This window comes from Salvia hispanica, chromosome 4, assembly GCF_023119035.1.
Source record: "Salvia hispanica cultivar TCC Black 2014 chromosome 4, UniMelb_Shisp_WGS_1.0, whole genome shotgun sequence".
NCBI classification, from domain to species: domain Eukaryota; kingdom Viridiplantae; phylum Streptophyta; class Magnoliopsida; order Lamiales; family Lamiaceae; genus Salvia; species Salvia hispanica.
In genome coordinates this window covers 57,739,592-57,755,021 of record NC_062968.1, presented here as the reverse complement: position 1 = coordinate 57,755,021, position 15,430 = coordinate 57,739,592, and the positions used below count along the sequence as shown (strand labels likewise).

At 37.8% G+C, this 15,430-nt stretch overlaps 4 protein-coding genes and 1 pseudogene across 4 annotated transcripts; 2 read left to right on the top strand and 3 right to left on the bottom strand.

The window, feature by feature from the left end:
* Positions 1 to 584: 584 nt before the first annotated feature.
* LOC125221511 lies at positions 585 to 1,061 on the bottom strand (annotated as a pseudogene).
* A 968-nt stretch (positions 1,062 to 2,029) lies between these two features.
* LOC125223416 (chalcone--flavanone isomerase-like) lies at positions 2,030 to 4,312 on the top strand. The gene is made up of 4 exons (XM_048126550.1): positions 2,030 to 2,189; positions 2,260 to 2,418; positions 3,725 to 3,948; positions 4,026 to 4,312. The coding sequence occupies exons 1-4, from the start codon at positions 2,078 to 2,080 to the stop codon at positions 4,218 to 4,220; spliced, it is 690 nt and encodes a 229-aa protein (XP_047982507.1). The 5' UTR covers positions 2,030 to 2,077; the 3' UTR covers positions 4,221 to 4,312.
* On the bottom strand, positions 4,209 to 8,557 carry LOC125223414 (spermatogenesis-associated protein 20-like). The gene is made up of 15 exons (XM_048126549.1): positions 8,352 to 8,557; positions 8,186 to 8,258; positions 8,057 to 8,078; positions 7,904 to 7,982; positions 7,794 to 7,826; positions 7,342 to 7,490; positions 7,030 to 7,186; positions 6,369 to 6,609; positions 6,043 to 6,284; positions 5,708 to 5,971; positions 5,512 to 5,622; positions 5,197 to 5,421; positions 4,918 to 5,118; positions 4,682 to 4,858; positions 4,209 to 4,586 (listed from the first exon to the last, which is right to left on the bottom strand). Exons 1-15 carry the CDS (start codon positions 8,457 to 8,459, stop codon positions 4,398 to 4,400), a joined length of 2,271 nt encoding a protein of 756 aa, XP_047982506.1. The 5' UTR covers positions 8,460 to 8,557; the 3' UTR covers positions 4,209 to 4,397.
* A 1,869-nt stretch (positions 8,558 to 10,426) lies between these two features.
* On the bottom strand, positions 10,427 to 11,397 carry LOC125220023 (NAD(P)H-quinone oxidoreductase subunit T, chloroplastic). Its single transcript, XM_048122133.1, has 2 exons — positions 10,981 to 11,397; positions 10,427 to 10,908 (listed from the first exon to the last, which is right to left on the bottom strand). Exons 1-2 carry the CDS (start codon positions 11,307 to 11,309, stop codon positions 10,488 to 10,490), a joined length of 750 nt encoding a protein of 249 aa, XP_047978090.1. The 5' UTR covers positions 11,310 to 11,397; the 3' UTR covers positions 10,427 to 10,487.
* A 2,863-nt stretch (positions 11,398 to 14,260) lies between these two features.
* On the top strand, positions 14,261 to 14,917 carry LOC125223711 (glutaredoxin-C13-like). The gene has a single exon (XM_048126974.1). The coding sequence runs from the start codon at positions 14,352 to 14,354 to the stop codon at positions 14,655 to 14,657; it is 306 nt and encodes a 101-aa protein (XP_047982931.1). The 5' UTR covers positions 14,261 to 14,351; the 3' UTR covers positions 14,658 to 14,917.
* The last annotated feature ends 513 nt before the right edge of the window (positions 14,918 to 15,430 follow it).

The window sequence follows — 15,430 nt, the reverse complement described above, 5'->3', positions numbered from 1 at the left end:
TTGATTTAAGAGTATTTTGCATGTAAATGCATAAACTTTCAATATTTTATGATTTTTCCACTAAACTTCTAATACACCCTCTAAATACATGAACTTTAAGTTTTTCTTATTTTATCCAATAAAAAAAATTCAGCCAAATCATTCTATATAACATATTTTTAGTCTGTAAATACATGAACTTTTAAAATCATTCTATTTTTAACTATATTAAAATGTCTAATATCTTGAAAAATTAATAATTTTAAGAGTTGTTGCGAGATACTTGTAATTTTTGTCTTTCAATTTGCATTTTGGTAAAATGAAGATCTTTTTCGTTTTGATGGGATTATGTTATCATGAATAATAGGAGTATAAAACTATTCAAGATTATTTGAATTTTCAACATATATTAGTATTATCAATTTAGAATTTCAATTTATAATAGTAGTATCACCAGTCATGATATAAATTCATTTATATACGTAACATAATCGTATTGTAAGTTTTTAGTAGTATTTTCTTCTTCGCATCAATCAATCATATGTAACAAAGAAACAATAACTTGATAATCAAAAATCCACCAAACAAACCAAATGCTAAGTTTTTCAAGAACTAAGATACTTCACCATCTGATTTTCCTTTTGGTTGAAACCACACCGATTATAAAACGGCACATTGTCACTGCTGCAATCAAGAATCACCTTGTAACACCCCATCAACCGAGCTTGATCAGCTAGGAATTCAATTATCTTCTTTCCTAAATGCTTTCCCCGAACCTTGGAATCCACAACCACGCCTTTAATGTGACCAACTTTGCCACAATTCCTTATGAATTTCTTCTATATGAAGACGCTCCCGGTTGCAATGATCCTGCCTGAAATTTCGTCTTCTATCACACATATAAGATGATCGTTGTCATACTCAGCCACCTCCCTAAACCGTTCTTCAAATGCTTCGTCAGAGATGGAGTCGCATACAGTCAAGTGTTGAAGTAACTCGACGAACCCCTTCTTCTTATCAGATATATCTAACTTCCTTACTTCGAATGCTTTGTCGAAGATGGAAGACTTAGTTGTTTCCATCGTTTATTTTAAACTGATGTGGCTAAACTGTCATTGATAAATTAAAAGAAAAATATGTGGGTCAGAAGAATACTGAGAATATGAAAAAAAATAGAATAATAAATAAATAGATATAAAAAAGTTGGATGACTGAGTTATTTCCTTAATCATTGACAAACATTATATCACTCGGACGATATAATTATTTAGATTTATAATCTTGATGTGCTGACTCTTTTGGTCAAAGTGATGATACATTGACTAAATCATAATCTCCTTGTACTTCTCTCATATATATATAAATACACAATTTTGTTGCTAAGGTAAATGAAAATATATGTATTAAAAAATTATAGGAGTACTACTATTGAGCTTACACTTAAATTAGTACATATAGACGAAGTTAACTAAATTTTGTATTTTTCATTAGGAGAAGTCGAACACTGTTTTTATCCTTCTATCCCCTCTATCTTTTTTGGACCATATAAACGCACAAAATCAATAAACATGTGATAGAAAACTAAATATACGAAGCACGTTTGGACCAACGCTCAATCTCTACTTTGGGCCCAAGAGAGATCCACTCTAGCACAATCAAGATTGCTAAAATAGGTATGAAAAAATTTATGTTCCTCTCCGAATGCCCTACTATACAGACTATAGTCTTAGACTAGGTATGAAATAATTTATATTCCTCTCCGAATTAAAGTATGTACTAATTACATTTATAATTTAAAAAACGTAAAAAATTTATACACAAATCATAAATACATGACCATAATATTATGCACTTTTCACGTATGTATCCATATATTTTAATTAAATGTATAAATAAATTTATTTTTTTTAAATAAATTGTGTTACTATTCCTTGATAGAGGAAATAGGTTGGTTGGTAAAACTCGTGGTATGTGTAGCGCCTAGTGTGACAATTAACAACTGACCTAACCTCTGTTCCCTACTTCCCATCCTTATTTATAACACATTCATCTTTGTGTGTGTGTGTGTGAGAGTGTGTGAAAGAAAGAGAGAGAGAAAATGTCAGCAACTTCAACGCCAACCGTCACCAAACTCCAAGTGGAATCCGTTGTATTCCCGCCAACGGTGAAACCGCCGTGCTCTAATAACACCTTATTCCTCGGCGGCGCAGGTTAGTCTTAGTCCTACGTGTCTCTCCTTACAATCATCCCACTTTTTTCACCGCCGGCTAACGTGCGCAGGGGTGAGAGGCATGGAGATCCAAGGCAACTTCGTCAAGTTCACCGCCATCGCCGTCTACGTGGACCCCACCGCCATCCCCGCCCTCGCCGCCAAGTGGACCGGCAAAACCGCCGCCGAACTCGCTGAATCCGACGACTTCATCCGCCAAATCGTCGCCGGTAAATCCATCAAAACCGAATTAGTGGAGTTAATTGATTTTTTTTAAAAGATTAAAGGCATTGGCGGACACAGCCCAAGAAGCTATTTTTTGTGATTTTTTTTCTATTTTAAAATTTTCAAAAGTTTTCGAGCACTCTCAGCAGCCCTCCCAAAATCAACGTGGTTGAAGAATAAATCACTGAAAGTTATATGATATGAAGGGCTGAATTTAGATTTAGAGAAAAAATTACAGTGGCAAAAGGATGAAAATGGCTGCTGGTGTTTTCACGAGGAAGAAGACAACTTTATTAATGTCAAATCAATTATTATGTACTAATATAATCGATCATTTCACCCTTTTTTAAAATAAAAGCAATCCATCCAAATATATTAGATTAATTTATTTATTTAAACAAAAGTATTGCTTTCATTTTTATTTAGGAAGTTTTAATTTTGTTTAGAAAGTGTAAATTAAATTCCAAATTCATTATTTTTTTTAAATAAATGATTAATCAATCAATTGTAAATATAATAGTAATAGAGTTCCTACTATATTTTTTCCAAAATCTTTATCGATAAAATATTATTATAATTTCCCACATAATTCACGAGAATTTCATAACTTTGCAGCTTTAATTTATAAAGTTAGTTGTTCTCTTTTTATTTAATTTCCTTTATTAATTTAATTATTCAAAAATCAGTTTTTCCATAGGTGTTTAATAATTTTATTATGTGAAATTTAGAATGAAAATATGAAAGTTTTTGCTTAAATTTTATGAAATAATTGACTTTATAATTTCATCTTAGTTGGAGCATTTTTTTTTCACATAAATTAAAAAATGAGTGCTTAGAGATTAAGTGGGGAGAGAGTAAATTTTTTGTCAAAATAAGAAATGAAATTGAAAAAAAAATAGTATCAGTTGCAAAATGAAATGAATAATTTGTAATTTAATAGGAATTAAGAATTATAATTAGGTATAATTAATTACCATTAGTAATTTAATATAGTCAAATTGCGGTCACCGTCTATTTTTTGACGGTTCTGTTAAGTGAAGACCGATTTGGATCCGAGTTTATTTGTGAGGGACCAAATAATCAGAATGATAATGTTAAGGATCAAATTGATAAAACGGTCATATGCTAGGGACCATATCTGGTCTTTACTCTTTTTAAAATCACAAAAATTAATTTTGTTAGGTCCGTTTGAGAAAATGACGCAAGTCACGATGATCCTGCCACTGACGGTCATATTGATAAAACGGTCATATGCTAGGGACCATATCTGGTCTTTACTCTTTTTAAAATCACAAAAATTAATTTTGTTAGGTCCGTTTGAGAAAATGACGCAAGTCACGATGATCCTGCCACTAACGGGGCAGCAATACTCGGAGAAGGTTGCGGAGAACTGCAGCGCCTACTGGAAAGCAGCCGGGAAATACACAGATGCAGAGAGTGAAGCCATACACAAATTCCTTCAAGTCTTCAAAGACGAAACCTTCTCACCTGGCGCATCCATCCTCTTCACTCAGTCACCAGCTGGCTCCCTCACGGTAACCGTTTCACCACACCGTTGCGATCTCAACCTCCGATTTTGACACCGTGTTTTTTTTTTTTTTTTGTCGTGCAGATCGCATTCTCCAAAGATGGCTCCATCCCGGAGCAAGGGAAAGCTGTGATAGAGAACAAGCTGCTGGCCGAGGCGATTCTCGAATCGATCATCGGGAAGAACGGGGTCTCGCCTACGGCCCGCCAGAGCTTGGCCGCTAGAGTTTCGGAGCTGTTGAACCAGACTGAGGCAGAGTGCATCAAGAAAGAGGAATAAGATCTTCATCACCAAATTATAATAAGCCTTTGCTTATGTTGTTATCATGTATTTTTCAATCCAATTATAATAATACTGAGTTTTTATGGTAATTTTACATGGCTTCCTATCCAATCTACACAATAAGAAACCATGGAGAAAACAGAAGAGCTGCTGCATCTTATAACACCACCTGAACTAATTGCTTTCGAGCAGAGATCCGAGCATACTCGCTTCATACACCGGAGGACTGCATGCAAAATTCTGGCAGACGAGCGCAACAATCTTGTCGGGCACATAGTTGGTCTTGGCCATAGCAGCAATCTTCTCATTGTTTTCCTCCCAGAAATCCATTTCCTCTGCATCTCTAGGGTCTATGTGAATCACCTGTGTTTACGGGTCCAAACACAAAACTCGTCCCTTAGAGAGAGAATGAATAATACAGTACGATAAAACGAATCGCAACACTTCTTGTTACATACCGTTTTATTAGGATTATACGATGAGTGAGCTGCAGCTAACATTTTGTCGAATTCTTCACTCGCCTTGTCTCCCACCACCACAACTTGCTTTCTTGAAGGGACGCAATGCATATCTGCGCCGCAGCACATCAAAGGCATGGCCATTGCCGTTTCTCTTAAACTATTCTCGAAAACAGCCTGCAACAGAGATAGTGAGGGAGATGGTTGCAGTCATAACAAAAGGCAAAAGATCATACCAGCAGAACTTCTGCATTTTGCCTGTAACGATCAGAAGCGGGCGCTACTAGTGACGCCAGTCTCACTAAGTTGATCACTGCAACAGAGTTACCCGACGGTTCTGCACCATCATGGTCCTCTTTGAGCCGGAGGAGGACCGAGGGGTCCTCACCAGGAGTATTGAAATAACCTCCGCCCTCCTCATCCAAAAACAGCTTGTCCTGAAAAAATTATAGAGTCGCTACAAAATCAGAGGATCCGGAGACGCCACGGTAGTTTGCAATTTATCACCTCGTTACCTGTGAATGCTGAAGTTCAATAGCCCAAGCTAGCCAATTTGTTGAACTCCCACATTCATACATATCTAAAAGACCAGATATCAGGAAGGCGTAATCGTCTAAAAATCCAGGTGCCTTAGACGGGCCGTTCCTGAAACTGTGCTGTAGTCTTCTTGTCTGCTCATCGTAAAGATGCTTCCGGATAAAAGTTGCTGCCTTCTCCGCAACTTCCATATACTCCCTAGGCTGTAGTTCACATTAATCAAGAAAACATAAAAAATCATTATTGCAAAACTCGCATGACACGTACTTGAAATTTGCAGTCCTAAAACTTACATTAGCTCCAACAACGGGAAAGTGGAACTGTATTCCTTCGTGCTCGTTCTTTAGGATTTTCGACGCTCGAGCAAAGGCAGATATTGCCATCCCATTCCACGAAACGATGACCTGAGAAATAATGGACATCGTCTTCTCTGTTGTAAGATACTACATGTAAGATGTTAATGGTTTATTTCCATATAAATCGTGCTACCTTATCATCCAAAGATGGTCTTGGGCGTTTCGACCGAACATCATAAAGTTTCTTTCTACAGGTCCCCAAGATCTTTAGGTACTCATCCAGTGGCATACCAGATTTCGACGCCATTGCAGAAGTACTATTTCGCTCTATAAGCACATTCTTACCCTTGAACTCGTCGTTAGGGTCGCTCATTCTTGATAGATCGCAATTGCCCGATGATTTAATGTAATAGTGCTCTTTAAAGAGGGGGGCATGCTCTCCGAGTATGTCATCGATCTGTCCAATGTAAAAATTAAAAATAAATGGATAGGTTCATACAAAACAACTGAATGGAGACAATATTGTACCTCTTGGCTGGTCCAGACATAGAAGGCACCCTCCTCCTTCCTCATTGCGCCTTCAAATTCCGCACTATCTGCATCCTCAGCAGAAAATATTTCCCCACTAGGGCCGATCATCTCCCGCTGCAAGTAATCAAGAATGTCCCTCGCTGTGCTTGAATAGAACATATCATTCGTAAGCGAGAAAGCATCTAGATAAATGTTAACAAGTTGCCCTTGATCATATAGCATCTTCTCGAAATGAGGTACTGCAACGAGGCAAAAGATAATGATCAAATAATCAGAAACCAATGCGTGCCGGAAACCTATATGGCATTAGTTGACTAACTGACCATGCCAGCATTCATCCACGCTATATCTGTGAAATCCGCCTCCAACATGATCATGGATACCACCCCTCGCCATGGACTGAAGGGTCAGAGCCACCATACTCAGGTCATGCTTTGCTTCTCCGGGCATTTGGTTATCCTTTAACTTCTTTTTATGATAAAGCATCAGCTGGATTTCAACGGGTCTTGGGAATTTCGGAGCAGAGCCAAATCCACCAAACTTGGAATCATAACTATCCGCAAGCTATGACAGATATGGAGAATTACGTTCGTTATCAACTCTTAATGATGGAGAACCGATGACAAAATACATAGCAGAAGCTACATTAGAGTCCAATTCCTTGTTGCCAAAGAATAAATGAATGCATTCAGATAATTGATGATGGAACGTACTCGGACAAACAAAGATATTATATCACTTCCATGCCAAAAACACATGGTATGTATCATTGTTTACGACTTCCAACACATAATGAGCAAGAACGTACAACTAGAATTCAAAGCAAAAGAATGTTCCTTAATCCAACTTGTAATGATGAAAGATAGCGAAAGAAGACACCATACTGAATTCACAATATGAGAAAACTTCAAGCTCAATTACTCAAACGAACAAAAGAAGAAGTTTAAGCTCAAAGTAACATTTTTGCAACCCTGAAAATTTCACCTCTTCAGCACATTTCTGGACTGCCCTCTCTGGAAGTCCGTCCGGAAGCTTTTCTGATCTTGCAACGGCAGCTAATGCTTCAGCGAGCTGTTCCATTGCAAATAATCCACCTTTGACCATGTATTCCTTCTTAGTGTCCCAAGCTTCTTTAACCTGCCTATTAGATAAAATATTTCCTCAAGCTACAGAATCCTTCAAAATAAATAGGGACTTCTATTCATTAAAGTAGATAAATAAAAAAGGGCAACGGGCAAATTTCACTTAAAACAAATCTGCCACAGCTTAGAATTAAATGGATCGCAAATGTGTTACCTAAGTAGAGATTTGAAGCCTGGTCTTCCAGGGTTATCATCTGGAGAAAAATAAGTGCCACCCATCATAGGCTTTAGGTCAGGTGAAAGGAAGACGCTTAACGGCCAACCCCCGCCACCGTATAATGCTTGTACATAGGTCATGTATACCTAGAAAAGTAACGAGAACAATGAGCGACTTAACGTACCAATGAAATCAAATATTTGAGCCATTCAGGTATCTCATAGAATTACAAAAGCAAAAGTAAAATTACAGCAATGTATGTCCATCAGGAACAAACAGAAATTGTTATTTGGAGAGAGAGATGAAGCCATATACTATCAAACTTGTATTCTAAGAACATAAGTTGAACACCAATGGTTTCTAAGGTAAGATGAAATATAAGTCCCTAAGCATCATAAAGCAATCTGAATGGAAGAAAGCAGCTAGAAGTGAAGCAATACAATTTTTACCTTATCAACATCTGGTCTCTCTTCACGATCCACCTGACAAACAAACATGCATCTCTAGTAAAAGAACAAACCTCAAACACAGACAAGGAGTGACCTTAACTCATACACACCTTGATACAGACAAACCAATCATTAAGCAATTTGGCCACCTCTTCATCCTCAAATGATTCAACTTCCATTACATGACACCTAAAATGAAAAAAGATCATCACCTGACATAGCCTTTCAGATATTTGTAACAAATCAAGAACGATGTAACATACCAATGGCAAGTGCTGTAACCAACTTCAAATGCAAGCCAGCAACAATGCAAAAAAACAAAACATGTTATTCTAATGATTCCCCAAAATATATAAAATCAATAACTAAGCTGAAAAAGGCGCCGTGCATACTTGACAGGAAGATAGGGGTATCTGTTTTACGAGCTTCTGCAAAAGCCTCCTCCCCCCATGGATACCAATCAACCTATATTCACATCAACCAATCATGAATCTGTGAGCCCACTTAAAAAGATTCGATTTTTTCATCAATTTCACAAAAAAAATGAGGAGAATTTACAGGATTATGAGCATGCTGAAGAAGGTAAGGACTGTGCTCCGCTGCCAGCCGGTTGGTGTGCTTTATGGACTTCGACGGCGCCGTTTTGGGAGACCCGCCATCCGCCATGGCCACAACTCTGGAAAAGTTGAGATAATGGAAAAGATACCGAAATGTCGAGTTTTTCCACTAAATCGTAGGTGGGTTGGTAATGAATGATGATAGACTCATAGAAGGAAGTCCTTTGAGCATAACAGTGAAAAGAAAATTGGGCGAGAGATTGAGGATTGCCATTTGTGATTGCTGACGAAACTGAATTCTGTACGTGGCAGAAATATGGACAGTTGGAGATCAGAGTTGTAACTGCCAAATTGTTCAAATTTCATGTGTTCACACAATTTTATTCATTCTTCAACTCATTAATTTTTATTTTCTATGTACAATTTATTTACATTTCTTCACTATATGCTAGAGTGATTCGCCATGAACTTTTTTTTTTCTTTTTTACTAAATTAGATGTAGTAGCATTAATTATTCTCTTTTTTATTTTCCATGTAGAATTTATTTACATATTAATTAGATTTCAATATTTATCGAAACTTGAATAAATAGCTCTAATCATCAGATCTAATGAAATATCCCAACATTTTTACTCATACCAAATTCAAACACACTCCATAAAACTAATTATTATGAACAAATATTACATTTATTTTTTTTCCTTTCCTACTTTAGTATCTATTCATGACTGCAACGCCTGCGGAAGTATCATATACATCGTTTCATGTCATTATCATGTTATAACCTGTAAATTTGATCATCCTCACTCAGATGGAACATCTGTGTCAGCATCTGCACTCTCCAACATCCAGCTACAGGGTTGGAAGGCCTTCTTTGTTGCCTGGTTCGTTTGTCGCTGGTACTTATGGTCCAATGCTGCTCCCTGGAGTCTTTCCCATTCCAAACTGGAGCCTGCACTCAGTAGGCCTTTGTTATCGTCTTTCTCTGAAATTTGAAAACCATTTACTTGGGAGTTAAGACCCTATCTCAGTTTCTTTGCTAATTTGTGCTTTCGTATATCTGCTTGAAATAGGAACTATCTTAGATTCCAGTGTAATGATGGCGTGCATGCGTAGGGACCATCACCGGTTGGAGCAAGTTCAGTGTATGGACTGTCACAGCTAGGTTCTTCTTCCCCTGCCCTTCGTGGAGCTTATTCCCATTTACCGTTATCTGCCAGTATAGTACAGGAACAAAAGTTTCCACAAAGACCCGGCCAGCCAGATTGCAAGTACTACATGAGAAGTGGAGACTGTAAATACGGACCATCTTGTAGGTATAATCATACAGAGTCTAATTGTGTTCTTAATCCTCTGAGGTTGCCTCTTCGTCCGGTAAGATTCATCCTTCCTTTCATTGTTATTATCTCTCTGTTTTATCTAATCTTTCTTGTGGTGGGGACTGGCTTTGGTATTGGGTTATTGGTCCAACTTTTGATCTTATGTAGTATGATTTTCTGCATTTCCAGAAATAAAAGCTGCCATTTTCATGTTTTGTGATGACATGATATTGTTACTAATACATTGTTTGGTTTCTGTTCTGCATTTTTATTTTATCTTATGGGTTTTCGTTCGATCAATTTCGATATGAAGCCCTGCATATTAAATGTGTTCTGATTCATGATTGATTGGGCCACCATTACATATCAAGAAAGTTGGCAGGGGCACTGTATTTTCTGCTCTTGACTTGTTTGTAGTGAATATGTGATTGGCACAAATCTGATGCTGCATAAAATCCGTTTGTCTTAAATAGCAACTTACATAACATGAATTCTTCCTCTGTAAACGTCTTCTCAGAAAATTTATATTAGCATGGCTTAATTCATCAAGGTTTCCTTTCTCCGCATTCTTCAGTTAGGAATTAAGAAGCTTTACTGTTTTTGATGAATTTGCTAATGTAATTTAGGCTATGGAATATCAAGGATGCATGAATAGATGATTTTGTTCGCAGCCTATTTCTTGTTCTTCTCTGATAAATAATGTCAGTGGTGCTCATTAGTACTTTGCCATTTCTAATATGTATAGACATATATTCCCTTGACCAATTTCAATGTACAATGATCTGTATAAATGGTTGTATTTGTTTGAAGGTGTTGAACTAGTAGGGCTCTTTGAAGTAGACAACATATATTAGACAACATATAGAGAAGAGAATGATCAAAATATCAAAAGTTAGAGCTTGTGTTGCCTGGTCACTGAGCTCCATGTTCCTCCCCCCCAACCGATCCACCATATCCGGAACGGACTCATATTGCTGCACCTCTCGCATGTACGGGTCGTCCAGCTTGATCCTCATCTTCTCTGCTTCCCGGCTCGCTGCCTCCTGAGCCAGCGTCCAGTCATAGAACCTGCGCTTCTCGTCATCGCTCAGCACATTGTAGATCTCTCTTAGTTTCATGAACTTGTCCGAGGCTGTTCTCAGAGGAAGCACAGTTGTGTCCGGATGGTATTCCTTCGACAGCCTCCGGTAGGCCGCCTTGATTTCTTCGACGTCAGCGTTTGCAGGCACTCCCAGAAACCTGATTGGCAGGCATCAGTACTGTTTCACTCATCAAAAGGTAATACTAATCCATTAAGAAGATTGATTTTACTGGTAATATGAATCAGTTGAGCTGTTGAGCAGCTCGGAGAATTTCTCCCCGAGCAAGTCGTCTTCGTCTTTGGGCTGCTCCTGTGAGCTGCTGCCCCCGATCCATCCTTCGTCTTCGCTCTCCCAGTGGATTCTTGTGTCGACTCCAGGTGGCGCCTGCCGCCTCTTTTCGCTGCTGGGAGTTGGGCCCTGCACGGCCTGGACTCGGAAGGTGCAGCGGCGTACGTGCCTTGTCCCCCTCTGTGTTGCATGGGGAATTCTTGATTTGGTGATTCGGTTAGTAGGTGAGAGTGGGAATGAAGCAGGGGGAGTTGCTGTTGGTGCAGCCATGAGAAATGAGGAGAAAAATGTGTTTGTTTCTGGTTTGAATTTGGGATTCGGAATTCAGACCAGGAACAGAGGTTTCGTTCCACCACCTCATCTTTATGTGTGGCTCAGGATTATAGCTGGAGTTGTTTTCAAATGGGGTTTTGTTGTTAGTCCTGACAAAAAGGAAAAAAAGAAAAAATTGTGTATTTATTTTTTCTGGAAGTGAAAATGAGCCCATCTGAAGTTGACTGCTCACACACATTGTGGGCTGTGAGTTGTGATCATATTGTTTGTTTCCTTATTGCTTAAGAGGGAACTTGCTAGGATGTGGGAGTTTTTAATTGTATCTAATAGGCTAAAACTTCATTTAAAATAAAAATTATGAATTTCTTATGTGATCATGAGTTTGAATTCTTGCAAGTATATGAGAATTACAATGCTATAAATTAAGTGCCACTATTTTGTAAGTAAAATAAATTACAATGCTATAGGTTTTATAGACAGAGAAAGAATATAAGATATAACACGAGAAAATTAAATGATGATAATAATAATATTGTAAGAAGAAATTAGTGCGACAATTAATTACTACATAGCTGGAACTCGGGATATGGGGATTTGGTATTCGAGTCACGACGAATTCAATCCGGTTGGCTTCACCGGGGCGGGGCCGTTTGGTGATGAGAGAAGCAGCTCTGGCTTCGTCTTCAATTTCGGGTCAGGGGCAGTGGCGTGGGGGTCTAGGCAGCGAGGGCCGGGGATAGTTTCAACAAGCGAAGCTGAATATGACAATGCGGACATGACCAAGAACACGCTCGTGCACGGGAGAACAGAGCACATTGATAGGAAGTTGGATTTTGTAAGAGAGTTGGTTGCAGGTGAGTTCATCGCTTTCACGAGCTGTGATGCTCGTGAACAACAAGCGGACATCTTCACCAAGGTGGTGTCCCGGGACAGACAAGCCGGATTCAGAATTCGACTTGGTGTCCGCAGTTATTAATGAAAATCGATGCTGAAAGATTAACTACCTAATTAGAGGCCACCTTGTCCACCTTTTCTATTTTTGTACTCCATTTTTCTAGTAAGTACACATAAATTTTACTGGCTATATAGTGCCTTTTGATATAGTAGGTGATAAAATTCACATATTTCATGTCAAAAATGACTGCATAACTAACACTTGTCTCTTCTTATCACTGGAAGGATGATACAAAATTCTCATTTCAACATCAAATTTAGACAACGATATTCGTGTATATCAATGCTAATAATCACAATCAATCTATTTGGTCTATACTTTTGTTGACATCTCATTTCAATCAGACAGCAAAAGGCCAACTTGTTTATAAATCATTCCACACTCACACTTTATCATTAATTTAATCATATGGTCATAAAATTTTACCTTTTGAGATTTTATTTTGTGGAATAAATAGGGAATAATAGATACCTGAAGGCTTTTACTTAGTGCCTATATTCAAAATGAATGAATATATGTCCTCAAAAAAATCCTCCACATCCGAGTATTGAGGAAATTACACACCCATATCAATGTCCTCGGGAATCAGTTTCGGGAAAGCAAATACTATATCATGATCATCTTTTCAGAACGTAGATTGATCCTATACCGTTTAATTTTATAAAATTAAATGGTATAGAATCACATCACAGTTCATTCGTAGGCACACACAACACAATAACACACATACACACAAGCGTAGAGTTGTGTATAAAAACGTAGAATACAAGTAGTGTGTACGTACGGACTACACAAGTTGGTGGTCGCGACTCCAAGATTCACCACCGAAAGCCCTCCATTTATTCCCCATCTTTCTTTTAAGACAGAATAAAATTTATCTTTTTCCCCACCAAGGATGATTGCAGGAATCTTGCTGAAAATCGACCACCCCTTCTTCACCAAGCATGCGATGATTCTTATTTGTATTAAGAGAAGAAACGTGCACCTTCAACGGTCAGTAGTGGCTCAACGTGTTTTCCTCCTCAAAGATTCTTGAGATTATATTCTTGATCATCAACGAATTTGTGTTGTTTGCTTTTTTTTAATAATTAATAATAATTGAATTGCCAATTCTTCATATCACCATACGGTCAAAAAAATGTCCCTATATCCCAGAGAAAAGGTAGTACTAGTATATAAAAATCTAAATATTTTGATGTTCATTTTTTCGTACATTATCAAAATTAGTATAGTATTTATAGTAATAAATGTTAGGGAGATTCAATATACAGAACAGAAAAACGGATAATCTATCTGAAAGTCGTGATGAATCACTTTCAGATCAAATCAATTTCGGTGGTTCTACCAAACTATTTGATCGGATAAAATTCAGATAAATCAGAAATATCAGATGTGTATTCGAGATTGTAATGAACCAGAAGAATCGATCAGATTTTGAAGAAGACGAACCAGTGCAGTTGCTGATGAAACAATGCATCCGTTGGGAAAATAACTGAAAATAACTAATTTTCAAAAGGTTTTCGAAATTGCAAATTAGTCCTTTGATTTTCAGAAATTATATTTTTGGATGAATTTCTTATACAGCAACTTCGTTGGAAATAAAAAATTTCCAAGCTGACCTGGCCCCGTCCTCTGCCCCTTGGACCCCGCTACCCGGGGGCGCTGCCCCTGGACCCCCGTTCATCTCCCTAACATCATAATGAATTCAAATAAGTCTGCACTCCGCACCTCCATACTTAAATGATGTATCATTATAACAATACTGATCAATCAAGTTAATCCAATTAGACTAAAATATCCAACAATAAATTAAACACGAATGATAAAATAGTGAAGTGAAGTTGAAAAAAAAGGGATTTTGTATGCATCAAGCACGGTTGAGCATCCAGAATGGAAGTGTCAAACTCAAAGTAGTGTAAAGGCAACCAACTTTTGAATGTTCTTGTTCGAAAAAGGTCCCTTCTATTTCCATGTATAAATAGAGCCGTAAAACCGCTCCATTCGAGGCAAGGAAGGTTTGTTAGAAATCGTGCAACAAACCTTAAAAAGATCGAAAAAGGAAGCACCAAAAAAAGGAAAGAAAAATGGACAAGATAGGGAAACTGGCATCGGAGAACGGCGTGGTGGTCTTCAGCAAGAGCACGTGCTGCTTGTGCTACGCGGTGCAGATCCTGTTCCGCGACCTCGGGGTGCAGCCCCTGGTGCACGACATCGACCACGACCCCGAGGGGAAGGAGATCGAGAAGGCGCTGATGCGGATGGGCTACAGCGCGCCCGTGCCCATGGTCTACATCGGCGGCAAGCTCATGGGGTCCACCAACGAGATCATGTCGCTCCACCTCAGCGGCTCCCTTGTCCAGCAACTCAGGGCCTACCAGCAGACCAACTAGTCTCACTTTCTCTTTTTCGATCCTAGCTATTTCTATTCCTATGTATATACTCTTTATCAATGTATTTGTAACGTTGTAGTAGTGAGAATAAGAGTTTTGTGCCTTGCCTTGCTGGATGAGGAACAACAACAAAGATTAATGTAGTCATAGTAATTACTCCTAATTAGTGGTGTGATTAGGGCTAGCTCGGATTTAGCTGATTCACAAATATTGTTCTTCTCTCTTTTCCTTTTGAATGTTAAATCAAGATTAATTAGTCTTCTGTTGCTCTTATTTTGTCATTTGGCCGCTCTTATTATTTACTACTCTCTCCGTCCTCCGTCACCAATCACTTGTCGTACCTCGAAATAAAAAATAAAGTGTGAAAAAAGTTAATGAGTTAGCGGAATGAGACAAATAGTCACAAATTCAATATTTAGAAAAATAATACGAGACATGTAATCGCGGCCGTATGCATGAGGTAAAATATTTTATTTGAACTACCACCATATAGCATAAGTAATGTTAAACCTAAAAATTTTTAAAAAATGATTTTTAGTTTCAAAGTTATATTTTTTGGATTATCCATATAAAAATTGTTTTTCTGTATTTCAAATATTGATTATGTACTTGCATGACATCTTCCTGATTTATCCTTTAAGTGTGTTCGAATTTGAAAAAAATAATAATTTCACGTTTTGTTCTGTATATGAATATATGTTGTAATTAAACATGAATATATTTGGCTGGAAAGAAAGGGACTCCAAGGGATGCTTTCCACTTTATGAAATTCC

What these genes read in the sequence shown, in the direction of transcription:
- LOC125223416 (XM_048126550.1), top strand. Translation starts at nt 2,078, where the DNA reads ATGTCAGCAACTTCAACGCCAACCGTCACCAAACTCCAAGTGGAATCC. An exon ending in CTTATTCCTCGGCGGCGCAG is followed by an intron (nt 2,190 to 2,259) that starts GTTAGTCTTAGT and finishes TAACGTGCGCAG; the next exon opens with GGGTGAGAGGCATGGAGATC. An exon ending in CATCCGCCAAATCGTCGCCG is followed by an intron (nt 2,419 to 3,724) that starts GTAAATCCATCA and finishes TAATTTTGTTAG; the next exon opens with GTCCGTTTGAGAAAATGACG.
- LOC125223414 (XM_048126549.1), bottom strand. Translation starts at nt 8,459, where the DNA reads ATGGCGGATGGCGGGTCTCCCAAAACGGCGCCGTCGAAGTCCATAAAG. An exon ending in GGTTACAGCACTTGCCATTG is followed by an intron (nt 7,983 to 8,056) that starts GTATGTTACATC and finishes TTTTCATTTTAG; the next exon opens with GTGTCATGTAATGGAAGTTG. An exon ending in AGAGACCAGATGTTGATAAG is followed by an intron (nt 7,491 to 7,793) that starts GTAAAAATTGTA and finishes TTACTTTTCTAG; the next exon opens with GTATACATGACCTATGTACA.
- LOC125220023 (XM_048122133.1), bottom strand. Translation starts at nt 11,309, where the DNA reads ATGGCTGCACCAACAGCAACTCCCCCTGCTTCATTCCCACTCTCACCT. An exon ending in TCAACTGATTCATATTACCA is followed by an intron (nt 10,909 to 10,980) that starts GTAAAATCAATC and finishes CCTGCCAATCAG; the next exon opens with GTTTCTGGGAGTGCCTGCAA.
- LOC125223711 (XM_048126974.1), top strand. Translation starts at nt 14,352, where the DNA reads ATGGACAAGATAGGGAAACTGGCATCGGAGAACGGCGTGGTGGTCTTC.